The 17,615-nt window shown below is 39.9% G+C and overlaps 1 protein-coding gene across 3 annotated transcripts in view; it reads left to right on the top strand.

The window, feature by feature from the left end:
* Window positions 1-17,615, top strand: part of LOC139480136 (uncharacterized) — a 78,584-nt gene that overhangs the window by 42,959 nt on the left and 18,010 nt on the right. Inside the window, exon 1 of one of the 3 annotated variants that reach the window (XM_071263164.1) lies at window positions 10,885-11,355. The exons of the other annotated variants lie outside the window; for them this stretch is intronic. Coding sequence (XP_071119265.1) covers window positions 11,135-11,355 — 221 coding nt within the window. The 5' untranslated portion in view covers window positions 10,885-11,134. Of the gene's footprint in view, window positions 1-10,884; window positions 11,356-17,615 lie in introns of those variants that run through there. 3 annotated transcript variants of the gene reach the window in all.

Below are 17,615 nucleotides of genomic sequence, written 5' to 3'. Positions count from 1 at the left end.
CAATATTCCAGCAATATCATGGCAGGGGACACCAGAATTGAGCTTCACACATTGTAACCATTTGGGGGGTCGAACCCAGGTCTTTTGTGTGACCAGCGAATGCTCACAAGGCTACCCCACTGCCCCATTAAGGTATTGGAGTTCCAATCGTCTTAGTGCTATGACTGTCGTTAGTCTTTGTTAAAGTATTGGAGTTACGACCATCTTAGCGCTAAGACTGTCGTTAGTCTTTGTTAAAGTATTGGAGTTACGACCATCTTAGCGCTAAGACTGTCGTAAGTCTATGTTAAAGTATTGGAGTTACGACCATCTTAGCGCTAAGACTGTCATAAGTCTATGTTAAATTATTGGAGTTACAACCATCTTAGCGCTAAGACTGTTGTCAGTCTATGTTAAAGTATTGGAGTTATGACGATCTTAGCGCTAAGCCTGACGAATGTCTATGTATTGGAGTTACGATCGTCTTAGCTGTATGATGGCTTCCTGGAATGGGGCCCAGGAGATATGAACTAAGCGTGTTGTTTGGTCCCCTGTAGAGCATGTCAGCAGTTCCGACTGAACCAGTTTCCTTCCTATATTTACTGCTTGTTAGATTTGAACGTGAAATGATCAGGTCAGTGATCTAAGTGGTAACTTTTTGTGTGGTCTGTGATTTGGGAGGATCATGTTTCTAGTTGCACCTGTTCTAGTGTACTCATACTTCGTACAGCTCTAGTCGAAGGAGTGATTTGCCCTGTGAGGCCTGACAATCTGTGTCACTGGGAACTAAATTTGTATAGTGTTATTTGGTTTAAAGTAATGTTTGCTATGCTAAATGGCAAATTGGTAAACTTGTCTGTGCTCACAGTTTGATTCGACTGGCCTGAACATGCATCTTGGCATTATTTTCACTGGATTTCTGTCTCAGTGTACGCAGTGATATATGGGCTAGGCCAGCTGTTCCTACTTGGTCGAAAAAAAATGGCTTTGGACAAATGGCAGGAGTTGCAGACTGACTTGTTAACATTTGAGGTTTCAGTTGTTGTTGTTTGTTGTTGCATTAGGTGTTTAAGAGGTCGCCTTCTGCCTAGGCAATTTCGGCTGACCTGTCCCTCTTTGGGACTCCTGTGTGTGAGAAGGGTTCACATATCTATTGTGATTTCGGTGTTCACATAATTTCTGTTTTTGCATTGATATGATTTCTATTTTCTTATATTGATATGATTTCATTTTTATCCTTGGCTGCTCTGTTTATATACGTTCGAGCAGCTGTCCATCTCTCAGAAATAGAGTTAGTTTGGCCTTCGCTATTGCATCTCTTGGCTTTAGGAGATCTATGACAGATAGCGGATCTAACTGCAATTCTTGTTTTAACCTAGCCCGGGCTGGGGCATGGTCTTGACATTCTAGTAACAGGTGGTCAATGGTTTCAGCCTGATTGCAAGATGAGCAAACCTTGTCATAGTGCTTTTTGTGACCAAGTCTGAGGCGTGAGATAGCAGTTTCAATTTTCCTTTCATTTGAGTGTGAGTTTGGCTTTTGTTAGACCTTGGGTTGAATTTTGTATAGCCATCTGCCGATCTTACTTGCGTCCCATTGGGCTTGCCATCTTTTTGCTATGGAGGCTTTGATTTTGCTTTTTATCTCTAGTTTACTAAAGGGAATAGGCTGTATATCCGCTTTGTCTAGAGCTAGCTTCGCCAGTGAGTCTGCTTTTTCATTTCCATGAATATCTATGTGAGAGGGGATCCAACACAGCTCCACCTGTTGCCCTTGGTCCGATAGTTTTGTATATTCGTATAGAATATTGTTGACTGTGTTTGGCCTGGAGTTTGAGTTTCTCCCACTGATGGCCTGAAGTGCACTTAGAGAGTCTGATAGGACGACTGCCTTTGCTTCCGGGAGTTCTGGTATGAGTTTGAGTGCATGATGAATTGCCTCCAATTCAGCCGTGAATACTGACTGACCATCAGGCAAGCGAACTGAATGTGCTTGGGGTTTGGAGCTGTGGATATGGATCCCGTAACCAGCACTGTTGTTGATAGGATTCTTGGATCCATCAGTGTATATATGGGCCCAGCTGTCCCAGGTAGTTTGAATTTTAGTGATAGCTACTGATCGTAGTAGGGTTGGGTTTTCTCTTTTAGTGACTTCTGATGTTAAAGCAGTGTCAACTTTGGGAGTTTGTAAAGTCCAGGGAGGGTGTAAACCTTTGTAGTGACTTTCTGGAGGCTGAATGTCATCGCAATTGTGACTTCGAATGAGTTCACGCACTAATATCCCAGATGGCTTTAGTGAGGGATTTTTTCGAGCTAGGGCTTCATCTCGAGCGTTTTTGTCTTGCCATATCATTTTAACCAAAGGGTTTGATGTTCGTCCCCAGAACGATAATATTGCCTGCTCTCTTCTTAGTTTCAATGGGAGTTCTCCTGTTTCTACTTGTAGTGCTTCTAGTGAGGTGCCTGTCGCTGCGCCTGTGGCCAGCATTAGGGCTTTGTATTGTAAGGTTTCAGTTATAGTTCATTAGGTTTCAGTTATAGTTCATTACAGTTAAGTACTTCAAGGACAAATGTGCAGTTATCTATAGTTTGAGATGAGCAGAGTCTCTGTATATGATTTTTTATTAAGGATAATGTCTCTATTATAAAATAACATATTTTGGAATGACATATCAAGTAAATTCACTTTCATTTTTGTTCTTTTAAGACTTCTAACATTGCAATGACAGCAAGTGCTTGTTGTCTTGGGTTACAAAAAGTGAGGAGAGTGAGTAACAATGACTGCAAGTGCTTGTTGTCTTGGGTGACATTAAGTGAGGAGAGAGAGTAACAATGACTGCAAGTGCTTGTTGTCTTGGGTGACATTAAGTGAGGAGAGAGAGTAACAATGACTGCAAGTGCTTGTTGTCTTGGGTGACATTAAGTGAGGAGAGAAAGTAACAATGACTGCAAGTGCTTGTTGTCTTGGGTGACATTAAGTGAGGAGAGAAAGTAACAATGACTGCAAGTGCTTGTTGTCTTGGGTGACATTAAGTGAGGGAAAAGGTAACAATGACTGCAAGTGCTTGTTCTCTTGGGTGACATTGAGCAAGGAGAGAAATTAACAATGACAGCAAGTACTTGTTGTCTTGGGTTACATTACAGGAGGCGAGAAAGTAACAATGACTGCAAGTACTTTAGCATGTGAAAATCTTTGGTTTCATTTCAGAACTCATTCAACGCCAGTTAATTCTTGTTCGGTTTAGGACTTTGGTTTATGAAGTTGGTGAAGACAAACACCAACTAATTTCCTGCTATCTCACTGACCCCTCGACCATATTTTCTCTTTGTTGAATTGTCAGTTATAAACTACTGTCAAGTCAGCCAACAAAGTGTCTTCTTAGGGTGTAATGTTTACCTTTGAACTTACATCTAGTACATAATGATTGTGTTACCCAGACTCTTGGCTGGAGGTCAGATTCTCCCCCTTTGTATGCCTATATATTACATGTGTAAACTAGGAGATTGGTTGTGTCTTGTTTTACAAAGCTGTCTGTCTTACAGCTTAGTTCCAGGTATGGAACACAGCATGCCTGTGTGCCTTCTTATTTATCAACTGTCTCAAGGTTCAAGTCCCCAGGATGAATCATAGCAATGAAATGTGGATCAGAGATATATACAGGACATTTGGAACTGCTCTTTGTCCATTGTCGCAAACACATTATAGATTGTTTTTAACAGCGAATTGCTCTGAAACTTCTTTACCTAGGTAAGTTGGTAGTTATGACTCTCGAAACATTTTATCAGTTGTGCTCTAACAAAGTTGAGACCGCCTCCGTGGTCTAGGGGTAAAGCGTCAGCCTGGAGGGAGGAAAGTCTGGAGTTTAATCCCGGCCGTGTCATACCAAAAGACGTTACCAGATGATACTTCTTGTTACCCTGTGGTGCTAAAACGAGGACTGGTCGGCTCGGAGTCAGTATACTGTCTGAGTTGGGTAGTCATGTTAAACTGCGGCATGGTATCTCTGTGGGCGAGCACTGTAAAATTGGCATTAGTCCGGGCTAGTACAAGCAGTCACACACACATACATGTGCATGTACGTCACTATAACAGTGCAATATTCAGGGGCACGGGTGGCCCAGTCGTCTAAGGCGCCGTGATTCGCTGTGCAGAGTTGCGTCCCTTGTGCACGCCAGAAACCTATGATTATGGGTTCGAATCCTGGTTCGCCCTGATTACGTTTCTAGGTTTGTCAGCACCATACCCGTGCTTGTGGGTTTCACCGTAGTGGTAAACGTCTGAGACCTGCATCACTTCAGGCTTTCCTCCCACATTAAGCTGACACGCCGCGATATAACTGGAATACTGTTAAAAGTGGCGTTAATCCCAACTCACTCACTCACTCACTAAAACCCATTTCACGTCACCTCATCTGACAAAGTTTGTCAGGTGAGTGTGTTATGCTCTATCTTTAGTCTCACTTTTGATCTCCTTGTCCCTATGTGGTATAGCTTACTGTTGGACATTGTTATAACAAATGAATCTGTGGATGTGAGCTGAACATGATCAGGCGTTTATTCACCAATATATGTCTACATTAAGATATACACTAATCCATTTCTCCAGAGATGAGTTTATTCAGGCACTATTCGTATTATTCGTCTTGTACAAGATGATGCTTGCATAGTGTATTCTGAAGAAATGAGAATAGGGTATTTGATATCTGACAACACAAATTCAATTCATTTGGATACACTTTACATGTCTGCATCAGTTTTCTATATTTTCCTAATTACATAAACACAACGTCCCTCAAAACATATGTTACATCTAGAATTAGTCTGCAAATCGACTAAGCTAAACTGTATCAATGAAAACTTAATGATTACATATACTTTGAAAAAATCTCTATATTGTCATTGATTTGGAGTTTTTATTTCCATTTTGGGGGGTATCTTTTTAAGGCCTATTTTTCAGATAAGACACTTGTTACCCCAGATAGATTTCTGACCCCAGCGATTTCACTGAATTGCCTGTGATAACTTATCACAGTGTGTCTAAAGACCTGGGTGAGATACTGTTAGCTTGTATTTGAGGGGTGTAAGGCTGTTATCTTACATCTCTTATTGCCTAGAGATTTCCTCCACTGTTAATCCCCAGTGCATAGAGGAATGAAACTGTTTGACAGGTATATTAAAGCTTGTGATGTGTGTGATATTGAGTAGAGATTGCATGTAATGAGAGACTGAAGGATTACTTGCGGATTATCTTCACAGCTGAAACATACGGAGGTCTTAAACTTGTTAACTGAGTGTCAAGTTCCAGCATTAAGGTTTTCGGTCAGTAGATGCATTCAGGGAACATTAAAGCAGAGCTACATATAAGCAGCGTATCTGCGTAAAATCCCCCCCCCCCCCCCCAAAAAAAAATATAAAAAAAATAAAATATTATTCAAACCCAATTACTTTCAATTAACTTGCGAACAGAAACGCATGCATTAAATGAAAAACTCAAATGTATAAAAACAGCTCATGTAAAAAACCCAATGATTACAACCAGATTACTGGGCACAAGGTATTGCATTTCACCGAGCCTTTACTGAATCATTGCGCTTGTCCTGTGGTGAAACTGGTTTCTATTGTCTGCTGAATGTGCACCATGTGAGACAGTGGGAGAATTACTACTGATTGTTGCAGGAGTTTCACACCTGGAGTTTCACTTGAATAATTGATGAAATCTTTCTGCAGATAATCACCTCATAGAACTTGACCGCCTCCGTGGTCTAGTGGATAGAGCATGAGCCGGGTGAGAGAAAGGTCGTGGTTGATCTCCTGGCCATGTCAACCATTGAAGTTTAGGCCTAAATGTTAGTAAACCAACTACCATATTCGATGTAATCAGACCCCGCTCTAATAAGCGCCCACGGAGATATTTGCTAATATATTAGCTAGTGAACAATCCCAATTAACACTCCTTCTGATTGATCAATGTACACAAGACTTATTTATTCGTGTATAATACGCACTCGTGTGTAATATTCACCCTTAATTATGGGCAATTAAATCCTGGAAAAATATATCTGTCGTATATAAACATTTCAGGCTTTCAGCATAAACCATGAAATTTATCTTTCAACTCTGTTTTTTTTCACCAAAATAATATTCTAATAAGAGCCCCCTATGTCTAATTTTGAGAGCGCCCTGGGCGCTTATTAGTCGAATACAGTAATAAAAAATATAAGGCTCAGGAGTATAACTATTAGAGCAACGGTTTGGTAGTGTGTAGCCCTCAAGGCTTTTCTTAACATAACAACATCTGCCTGAGAACAGAATTCATAATTTTTCAACCTACTGTATCTGTAGTTTTGGTTACAATGGTAAAGTTAAATGTGCTGTTGATGAGGCTTGCCAGGTGACAAAGGCTAGGTTCCGTTATTGATCAGAGTTGGGCCTGATCGATAGAGACATCTCATTAACCAAGCTTCACTGAAGTCAGGTGTATGTTTACCTGTGCCAGGCAGGATATTAAGGAGCATGTCACATGCTTTCGGGTTATTGCGGGATGAAAGATTTTAATGGTGTGAGTGTCATGTTGGGGTTACCTTCAGGTCAGCCCCCTGATCAAATGAAGCGTTATATAATGATCAGGGCAATCAAGTAGATCAAGGCGTTCTTGTTACGGTGAGGTCACCAGTGTGAAGGTTTGCTCAGCAAGTTTGTTTGTTGTTTAACGCCCCACGCAGCAATATTCCAGCTCTATGACGGCGGTCTGTAAATAATCAAGTCTGGACCAGACAATCCAGTGGTTGACATCATGAGCATCGATCCATGCAATTGGGATACGATGACATGCATTAAACAAGTCAGCGAGCCTGACCACCAGATCTCGTTAGTCGCCTTTTACGACAAGCATAGTCGCCTTTTACGGCAAGCATGGGTTGCTGAAGACCTATTCTACCCCGGAACTTCCCGGGTCTGCTCAGCAAGTAACTGAATAAGTATTTTCAATGTGTTCAGGAATTTGGTTTCATTGATTTTTTACTTCTGTGGAATTGAAGTTTGAATTTGAATTTCCTGAAGATTCATATGATCTTAACAATATCATGTAGGGCTGGCTATCGATACAGATCATAGAGATCGATAATAGATACTAAATATTGATTAATTATCTATCAATATTGGAGGAGTAACTTTGAGCAAATTCGCAACAAAAAACAGTCTGAAAGACATAATATATTTCACCCTCTGGTTATGGCCATCATCTATGGAGACGGGAGTAGAAGAGCCCTTTTATTCGTAAAAGTCAAAAATTGCTTTTTTGGTTTTCTGTATGATTAGCTTACATGTACAGCAGTCTATAGTTTAGAAACACTTATGTAATTGCATGAAGTGTATCAAATACTGTTTGTTTTGCCAACTGTTGATACTTTGATACGTCACTACATAAATGTAATACATTAACACTGGAGATGTCCTGTCCTTCATCCTTGCATGTTGTAAGAAAGTTGCCCTCGCCATTTAGAAGTAATTTGCACAAACCAAACAATGAGCTTGAGAATTTGGTTGTTGCCATCTCATAGTATTTTTGTACAAAGGGATGTAACTCATGTTACCTAGTGTGAGTTGTGAAGCACCAGTAAAATCCCTCCCAGTCACCACTGTCTCTGAAGACCCTTTCTATGGTCAAAGTTATATCATTAAGTGAGTGAGTATGGTCTTACGCCACTTTTAGCAATATTCCAGCAATATCACGGCAGGGGACACTAGAAATGGGCTTCACACATTGTAACCATGTTGGGATTCAAACCCTGGTCTTCAATGTGACTAGCCAACGCTTTAACCACTAGGCTACCCGACAGCCCCATGTCATAATAAGTGATGTTCATGCATATTATAATTAATATGGATAAGGAATATGTTGCATGGTTCAACTGTTGGAGAGATGGCAGGAACACTGCAGAGTTTAGAAGTGTTTTACTTACACTAGTGTTTAAAACAATGATGTATAATAACAGGAATGTGCCAGGTCAGCATACCATGGTAGTTTTTTGTTTGTTTGTTTGTTTGTTTGTTTGTTGTTGAACGTCACACTCAAGAATATTCCACCTATATGACGGCAGGCTGTAAATAATCAAGTCTAGACCAGACAATCCAGTGGTTGACATCATGAGCATCGATCCACGCAATTGGGATCAATGACATGCATCAACCAAGTCAGCGAGTCTGACCACCTGATCCCGTTAGTTGCCTTTTACTACAAGCATAGTCGCCTTTTACGGCAAGCATTGGTTGCTGAAGACCTATTCTAACCCGGATCTTCACGGGTCGGGTATTTGAATTCCTAAAACTGTAATGATATAGTGCCAAGCTTTGTTTAAAAGAAGGTTGACAGTGAAGGTACAAGCAAAGGCACTTTGATCAGATAGGATTAACAAAGCAATTCATACAGGGATTAGAATCTGGCTGTATAATTAATAGCAGCTATGTGACTGAAGAGTAGCTTAGAGTCCAGACATTGTGACTGCATGGCTACAGGGTGATGTAACCTTTTATGATAAGTGTTACATTGGACAGTGGTTTCCATGTCATTTTGTATGTTTTTGAACTAACTCTTTATGTCCAGGGATGTACAAGGAACTGTTTGCATGCCATGTCTATTGTTGTAGTACGGTTGAACCTTAATTTGAATTCCTTCAAAAAATGATAAAAAAGCAAGAATGGTGTCAACAGATTTATAGCGTTAGAAATTGGCACTAGTCCTGTAGTCCTTGCCAAACGGCCAATAGTTGAGGTATCATAAGGGCTAGTAGAAATTTGCCATTTTTAAGGGTTTTGCTATAGGTTATCATTATTAGGACTAGTGGACTGAAACTGTTAGTTTCTACCACTGATTTGTGACCCCAGTCTGTGGAGCGATAGAATCATTGTGTCAATAACACTGGTACTGATTCTCACATGTTACCAAAGTGTGAGACAATGAGAGGCCATGATGGTTATTTGAATTGTCAACTCGACACTGTAGAGAAAATTCATGGATACTGTTTAAAATTGAGGGAAAAAACACTAAAAAACTTGTCAGTGTTCATCGTAAACATTAAGAAGTAAAATGCTTTTGATAATCCTGAGTTTATTCAACACTTTTGAGTGTTTTGAATGATAGAACAAATTTGAAATATATCCATGCCATGAAGAGATAGCTAGTTAGGAGATAAACATGCTGTGTTTTCTACCGGGGTATGTAGTGCTAGGAAGTCCATATAGTGTCAACTTGATTTTGTCTGACAAATATATGGTTTCAAATTTCTAACTGGTTTGATGATTGGTTCAATTAGTTTCAGATCATAAGGCACTGTTTATGTTCTGATATAAGATAGCTACGCGATAAATCGCAAAGAACAAAGAAGAACAAAGCGTGGTTATTTCATGATAAAACATTGTTCTATCATGACGTTATTTCTGGAGATTCGAACATGCGCTCGCACCTTGATGACGTCATAAATCAGACGACGCTACTTTTTAGAGGGAAGTGACTAGCGTGTTGATCTCTGTAGATGTAGCCGGACAGCGCAGATAAACACCATGCTCAAATGATCACATACAAAAGTGGAAGGGAGATGACAATCGGTATTGGGAGAAAAGGTACAGGTAATTGATGTGAGGATTGTGAGAATATGTTGGAAATACCCACCTGTGCATAAAATGGGCTTGTCCGACATTGCTGTGGTCGGATTCTATTAGGGAGTCATCATTATTAAAATACGGGTAAATATTTTCAAAGCTTGTACATTTTTTTTACCTCCTTAAAAAGTCTGTACAAATTGTTGATATCTCTTATAAGAAATAAACGACTTGTTGTCGTTGTTTATGGTTTATTCTCCCTGCAGTGTTTTATTGCATGATAAACAACTCCAACTTGTCGTTTACTTGTTATGTATGAGTTTACTTCAACTGAAATGAATGAAGGTAAAAAGAAGGACTAAAACAACAATTAGTGTTCATCAAACCGTAAATATTTATTCTATCAATGTATATTTCCCTACTGCTTATGCTCTAAAGCCTTAACCCAAAGCCTGTATTAAGTATATTTCAGAACGGATAATCTTAGTGGGTTATCAGTTGACTGGTCTTGAACATAAACTTTACGGGCTATTCATGATAATAATTGATTCCTACTTAGCCTTGTATAAATTTCGGAATCCAAATTACCTTAGGCCAGCTGGTGTTATTACATGGGTTTTATTTATTCAGGTGAGATACTACATAAGGGAGAAAAAGTATTAATAAGGTCAAATGGGCACTGTGCAGTTGACAAATTTATGTAGTTATATTTCGATTCTATTTGAACAAGAAATATATAGACAGGTATGGTTTTCCTTCAGAAACAGAAATCGCAATCTTTGCTTTTATTCCATCCTTCAGTAGGGAATGAAGCTTACAGTGCAATACCTTAGATTAAAAATATGTTTATTAAGTCAAACAAAATAGAGAAGCCAAAATCAAGCAGATCCATGGTAATTAAAAAAGTTTGCCCAGTTGATTGAGAGAAATCTGTTACTTTGACCGATCTGTGGTTGCGCGTCTTAGAATTCACAAACTATACAGTATCAAAAGGAGGGCATGATTATGTCTGCAAGGGAATGTTTTGTATTGATGAATGGGCGTATTACTGCAGGACTACATGTTGCTATGTGGCTACACTCCTGAAAGCCTACGTATGCAATGTAATCACCTGGTTTGAAAAGAAGTACCACTAATGCTATGCTTGAATAGTACTTGACTTTGTCACCAAGCTGCTTAGTAAATATTGGCAAATATTCCAGGGCTTGTGCATTGATTTAAGGTTAAAGTTTGAGCGTTAACCAAACATGATTTGCTTCATAGTCAAAATGGTCTGTGCAGATATCATAGACATGTGAATGAAATCAGGGGTGTCCAGAGTTGGTTGTGATAGGTCGGAGGGAATTACAATCACACCTGACTGATTCGGGATCAGGGATTGTTGACGTGCCATTTTCACTCTGTGATACCATTGTGACATATCAGTAAGCAGGTTCAGGTTGTGTGGCCCATGATTAGACAGACCACAGCCAGGCCTGGCTTCTCGGACATGGCTGAGAGGGAAAACAGGCTAACAATTGATTCCTGACTTTGGGTGATAAGCTGGTATTGAGGACAAAATGTTGCCCAGTTTTGGTGTTCGGGAGCAGCAGAGTGCCCTGTGGCAGACTATGACTTACATCTGTGGGAAGAGGCAGGAGGACTGTCCCATCACCTGCACCTGCCGCTTGCCCAATTCCAAGTTCTGTATTCTCAGGGAGACCGAGGTGTTGGTGGATCGGACTGAGAAACATGTTCGCAAACCAAAGTCGTGGGTGTCTCTTGGTATTGGTAAACTGAAGTAAGTACTGATAGATAGATGGCCATCATCATTGTTCATTCATACCCTAGATGTTGAGAATATTACATGCATTGTATCATTTCCAGAATCAAGACTTATTTTTTCATTGCAAAACACTTAAACATGTTGGCTGTCAAAGAAGAGATTTTGAAGCACTTTCATCTTCATGTGATGTGCAATCTGTAGTATTCATCAACTGTACTGAAAATCAACTTCTGTTCCGCCTGTAACAGATACTAATTAAGTAATGTTATTAGGTACAGAGTGTCTAAAGTAGTGAGGAAAAAACAAATTATATGCAACAATTAAATTTCTAACATTTTGTACGTATGTTCCAACCAGTTTTTGAAGTCTTTTTGGTCAAAATCATAGCTAGTTAAATTATTAAATTTTGTTTTCAAGTTACACTTTGCCTTTTAAAATGTATCCACATGTCCAAAAGGTTCTACGGGTCTTGCAGAAATTGTTTCTGGCGTTATTGAGAAAGGTCTGTGACTGTATTTTATCCAGCCTGAGATTAATGGTGTAAATATTAGCTGAAGTTCAAATATTCATCTGTATAATGCTGCACTTGCTTGGGTGTGGTGTGTATTTGTTCTCCCATTGATCAGGGAAAGTGTTTGTTTGCAAACCTGACAGCTAAATCACAGCGCTTATTAACTGCTGGGAGTTGGACTTTACCTTGAAGCAGGGCTGCCTCGCAGGATCTCATTTCTAAGAGAAAGCAGCCTGCTTCTGACATGTTGGAGGAATCCTGAATTCCTGATTTTCTAAAATAAGATACATTTTCTCAATGATGTTGAATTGTTGATGAAAGAAATATGCGTTCGCATGATAACTCATTTATCAACTACCGTATTCGACGTAATTAGCGCCCCGCTTTAATAAGCGCCCACGGCGATATTTGCTAATGTATTGGCTAGTGAACAATCTCAATTAGCACCCCTTCCGATTGATCAATGTACACAAGACTTATTCATTCATGTATAATACGCACTCGTGTGTTTTATGCACCCTTAATTATGGGCAATTATATTCAGGGAAATATATCTGTTGTGTATAATACGCACAGACTTTTTCTTTTGTATCATTTCAGGCTGTCAGCATAAACCACAAAGTTTCTTCTTTCTTCTGACTCTGTTTTTTTTCTTACCAAAATTATATGTCAGAGCCCCCCATTTCTTATTTTGAGAGCAGCCTGGGTGCTTGTCAGTCGAATACAGTAACTGAGTTTGGCTTTTATCAATATAGTCTATTATTCAAGAAGAATATTTACCAACCATTTACCTAATGATAAACAGCATAAACACAGAACAACCAACATCAGGTTAATCCTTCATGGTTAAGCCTGTATTTCAACACATGTAGGGTGAACATTTGTTCTTCATATCTTTCAAGGGGCGGTCGGGTAGCCTAGTGGTTAAAGCGTTCGCTCGTCACGCCGACGACCCGGGTTTGATTCCCGACATGGGTACAATGTGTGAAGCCGATTTTCCGGTGTCCCCCGAGTTGATATTGCTGGAATATTGCTAAAAGCGTCGTAAAACCATACTCACTCACTCACTCACTCACTCATATCTTTCTGTAAGATCAGATTTGCAAGCACTTATTTACACATGAACATGTGTGTATAGATATACATGAACACACTTACACATGAACTGTGTAATATATTTGCTGCTGGTGTAATTAACTTGTATTCAGTAGGTTACAAGTGTTCATTATTACATAGGTTGGTGGTGTCCATTTTACATACCGTAGGTTACTTGTGTTTGTTATTACATAGGTTACAGGTATTCATTACTACATAGGTCCTTACTGTTCATTATTACATAGGCTACAAGTGTTCATTATTGCATAGGCTACTAGTGCTCATTATTACATAAGTTACTAGTGTTCATTATTACATAGGTTACTAGTGTTCATTATTACATAGGCTACTAGTGTTCATTATTACATAGGTTGCTAGTGTTCATTATTACATACGTTCCTAGTGTTTGTTATTACATAGGCTACTATTATTCATTATTACATAGGTTGCTAGTGTTCATTATTGCATAGGCTACTAGTGTTCATTATTACATAGGCTACTAGTGCTCATTATTACATAGGTTACTAGTGTTCATTATTACATAAGTTACTAGTGTTCATTATTACATAGGTTACTAGTGTTCGTTATTTGAAAGTAACTTTCTACTTAGAAAAACTATGTGAGTAATCAGGATTTGATACTGAGGTCTGTTAGGCCACATCAGTGACAACTCTTTCAATAGTGTTACCAGATCCACATACAAACATTTACCCCTAGCGTTGTATTGATTGCAGCACTGAACATGTCTTGGTTCATAACTGACATCTCTTGCTTGTTTTGTAATTCAAACCAACAATTAACTCAAAATAGTGACAGATTTGCACAAATATAATTCATGATTGATTTCTTAAACTACAAATTAGTGTCCCAGATGTGTAATTACAGATACATGTGATCTCAGTGGTGGTGTATTTGACCGGTGTAGGTACTGAAGCTTGGCTTCATGTGTCTCCGGCACACGATGTTGCGTGACTGGACAAGGCAGGTCTGTACAGCCTGTATATATAGGGGAACTTATACCAGGACACAGTTACCTTTCCCAGTGAGTCTAGACTTACTGCCAGTCTGTACCAGGACACAGTTACCTCTCCCAGGGATTGGTGTGAGTCTAGACTTACTGCCAGTCTGTACCAGGACACAGTTACCTTTCCCAGGGATTGGTGTGAGTCTAGACTTACTGCCAGTCTGTACCAGGACACAGTTACCTTTCCCAGGGATTGGTGTGAGTCTAGACTTACTGCCAGTCTGTACCAGGAAACAGTTACCTTTCCCAGAGATTGGTGCCAGTCTAGACTTACTGCCAGTCTGTAGCAGGACACAGTTACCTTTCCCAGGGATTAGTGCCAGTTTAGACTTACTGCCAGTCTGTACGAGGAAACAGTTACCTTTCCCAGGGATTGGTGCCAGTTTAGACTTAATGCAAGTCTGTACCAGGACACAGTTACCTTTCCCAGGGATTGGTGCCAGTTTAGACTTACTGCAAGTCTGTACCAGGGAACAGTTACCTTTCCCAGGGATTGATGCCAGTTTAGACTTACTGCCAGTCTGTACGAGGAAACAGTTACCTTTCCCAGTGATTGGTGCCAGTTTAGACTTACTGCAAGTCTGTACCAGGAAACAGTTACCTTTCCAAGGGAGTTGTGCCAATCTAGACTTACTGCCAGTCTGAACCTGGACACAGTTACCTTTCCCAGGGATTGGTGTGAGTCGACTTACTGCCAGTCTGTACCAGGAAACAGTTACCTTTCCTAGGGATTGGTGCCAATCTAGACTTACTGCTAGTCTGAACCAGGACACAGTTACCTTTCCCAGGGATTGGTGCCAGTCTAGACTCACTGCCAGTCGGTACCAGGACACAGTTACCTTTCCCAGGGATTGGTGCCAGTCTATACTTACTGCCAGTGTGTACCAGGACACAGTTACCTTCCCCAGGGATGGTGCCAGTCTAGGTTTACTGCCAGTCTGTAGCAGGACACAGTTACCTTTCCCAGGGATTGGTGCCAGTCTAGACTTACTGCCAGTCTGTACGAGGAAACAGTTACCTTTCCCAGGGATTGGTGTGAGTCTAGACTTACTGCCAGTTTGTACCAGACAACAGTTACCTTTCCCAGGGATTGGTGCCAGTTTAGACTTACTGCCAGTCTATACCAGGAAACAGTTACCTTTCCCATGGATTGGTTCTAGTCCAGACCAGTTAATTCATATTAAGTATTAACTGTTTAGACAGTTTTGACTTTCTTTGTGGTATGTTTAATGTTTTACTTACATTATTGTATAGAAGTGAACTACGTACGTGTAGTTAAAATTTTCTGGGTAATGAGACATCTTCATTTTTAACAGGATTTGGCTGGGGTGAATTACAAATGGATTGAAAAAGAATAATTAACTTCAGAAAAGTTTGGTAGGGATATTTTATTGAGACATGTAGTAGCTGCAGATGGGACGGGTTACAGAGTAGCAAGGGAAGTTTTATGTGAATTAACCACAACGTAAGTGTTTCAAGCTCAACAATTCTCTTACTTTTTTGGTACAAGAGAGTATGGGTCTATAATGGTTTGGTTTGTTTGTTTGTTGTTTGTTGTTTAACGCTGCACTCAGCAATATTCCACCTATATGACGGCGGTCTGTAAATAATCGAGTCTGGACCAGACAATCCTGTGATTAATATCATGAGCATCAATCCACTGAAGCCTCAGCTAAGTTGATATATTGACAGTCTGTGCCGAAACCTATTGAGCCTTCTACCCCAAACTTGGTGCAGAGCATCATTTTCAGTAGATATTACTGTTATCGTGTGGCATTTATTAGGTGATCTCACTTGACCTTACAGAATTTTGCTAGATGCGGGCTTAGGACAAGTGGCTAAAGTTAAAACTAATGCTAATGATGACAAGAGATAATTTCAGGCAAGTAGACTGAAAAGGTTTTGTCACCACCTGTTAAAGTATAGAGTATACTATTTTTTTTTAAAGATTAATTTTATTTACGATGGATGCCTAGACCTTATTGAATTTCCCTTTGGTGTTCAAGGGGCTGTTTAGATTTATAAAAAGAATCATTACTGAGTTAGTTACATCTTATTACTTCCTAACAATTCTTCATATTGGATAATTATTTAGGTGTGAAGGATATAAAGATGTAAGCTGCTAATGTATTCTTAAAGCTCTGCTAAACCTGTAAAGCCATGTTAAGCGTACCATAGGGATTCTTTATGACCACTTTATCTATCTCCGAAAGAAAATCAATACACAGCATGTCACATGGCTATATAGGTTGAAAAGCACGTTATCACTGCATTTATCATTCGTAAACACCACTGAGAGCATGGCTTTCTTTAAGGGGAGATTATTAGATTTATAGAATCAATGTATGCTTAGAGATTGGGGTATTTCTGGGAGGAGGGGGACTTTAATGAGAGCAGGGTAGGGGGTCAGTCCCTCCACATGCAGGGACACGCCACCCAGCCTAGATGTAGTTTCGAGGCCATTGTGTGTGTAGTCAACAACATTGCCCAACACAATGTATGAGGAGGGCAGGATGGACACTTAATCAGATAAACACACAGCCAGTCAGAACTCGGCTTAAATATTTTACAAGCGTCGTACCCTGGTTCAACCTAACGTTTGGTGAATTTAAATGTCGGTTGGATAGATAGGGTCGTGTTCTCGTGCCTGAGGGTAATGGACCTGATTTTTGGGTGTCAGCTATTTTGGAGGTTTATTGATATATGTGATTGAGAGCCCCCTACTGAGTTCCTATATTAGTGTAGTCATAACGAGAGATTTGGCTGAGGGAATTTCGACAAATTGGCAACAGTCTGAAACAGAGCTGATTTTCTCCAGTGGGACTTGTCTTGGAGATATAAATCTGTCGGTTGATGAAGCATTCAGGATTGTGTTGTGTCTGGAGCCGTGAGATCGCCATGTGACACAAAATCATTGATACAAGCATTGTAACAGTATTCTCTGGAGGCATACGTTGTAACAGTATTCTCTGGAGGCATACGTTGTAACAGTATTCTCCGTAGGCATCCATTGTGACTAGTGTTACTAGTTGTCATGTAGATGTGATGATTAGGTTTGTCATGGGAAACAGCATCTAACCACAAACGGAACAGAATGTGCAAAGGCGGAAAAAGACATCTTTAGTTAAGGTGTTTCAGTGGGATTAATCCTACTTTTATGGATACCAAAAGTAACAATTGTTAAATGAACAGGGGAAATAAGGCACCATGTATGCAAGGTTATTATAAACAGGAACTAACAGAAGTTCATTGATCCACGGTAGACTGATGGACTCCTGAGTTATATCCTGAAACAGCCACTGGCAGGAAGATGTCTTGTGACTTAACTCGGCAAGATGTGATGATGTGAAGACAGTTTCATTGATTTCCTTGTGTGTGTTACAGCTAGACATTATAATGGACGCATCAAACCTTGGGGCTGTCAGATTCCTCCTTGTGTATTGATACCAGCAAGGCAAAATTCAGTCGGAATCCTCAGCTAAGGGAACAGAAATTTGCTTTTCGTCCTAACTTTTATGACTATTTGAGAACACTGGACCGTGAATGTATATACTGAATATAAATTCAAGTGGTCTTTTGTTGTAGTCAAGAAAGTTTGTATGTGACATGTGTTTTAATTTAAACAGTGGTGACGGAATGCTCACG

Source organism: Haliotis cracherodii, unplaced genomic scaffold, assembly GCF_022045235.1.
Source record: "Haliotis cracherodii isolate W230 unplaced genomic scaffold, xgHalCrac1.p SCAF_4, whole genome shotgun sequence".
Lineage (NCBI taxonomy): Eukaryota > Metazoa > Mollusca > Gastropoda > Lepetellida > Haliotidae > Haliotis > Haliotis cracherodii.
Note: the sequence above shows the minus strand (reverse complement) of the source record. Positions and strands in the feature narration are given on the sequence as shown.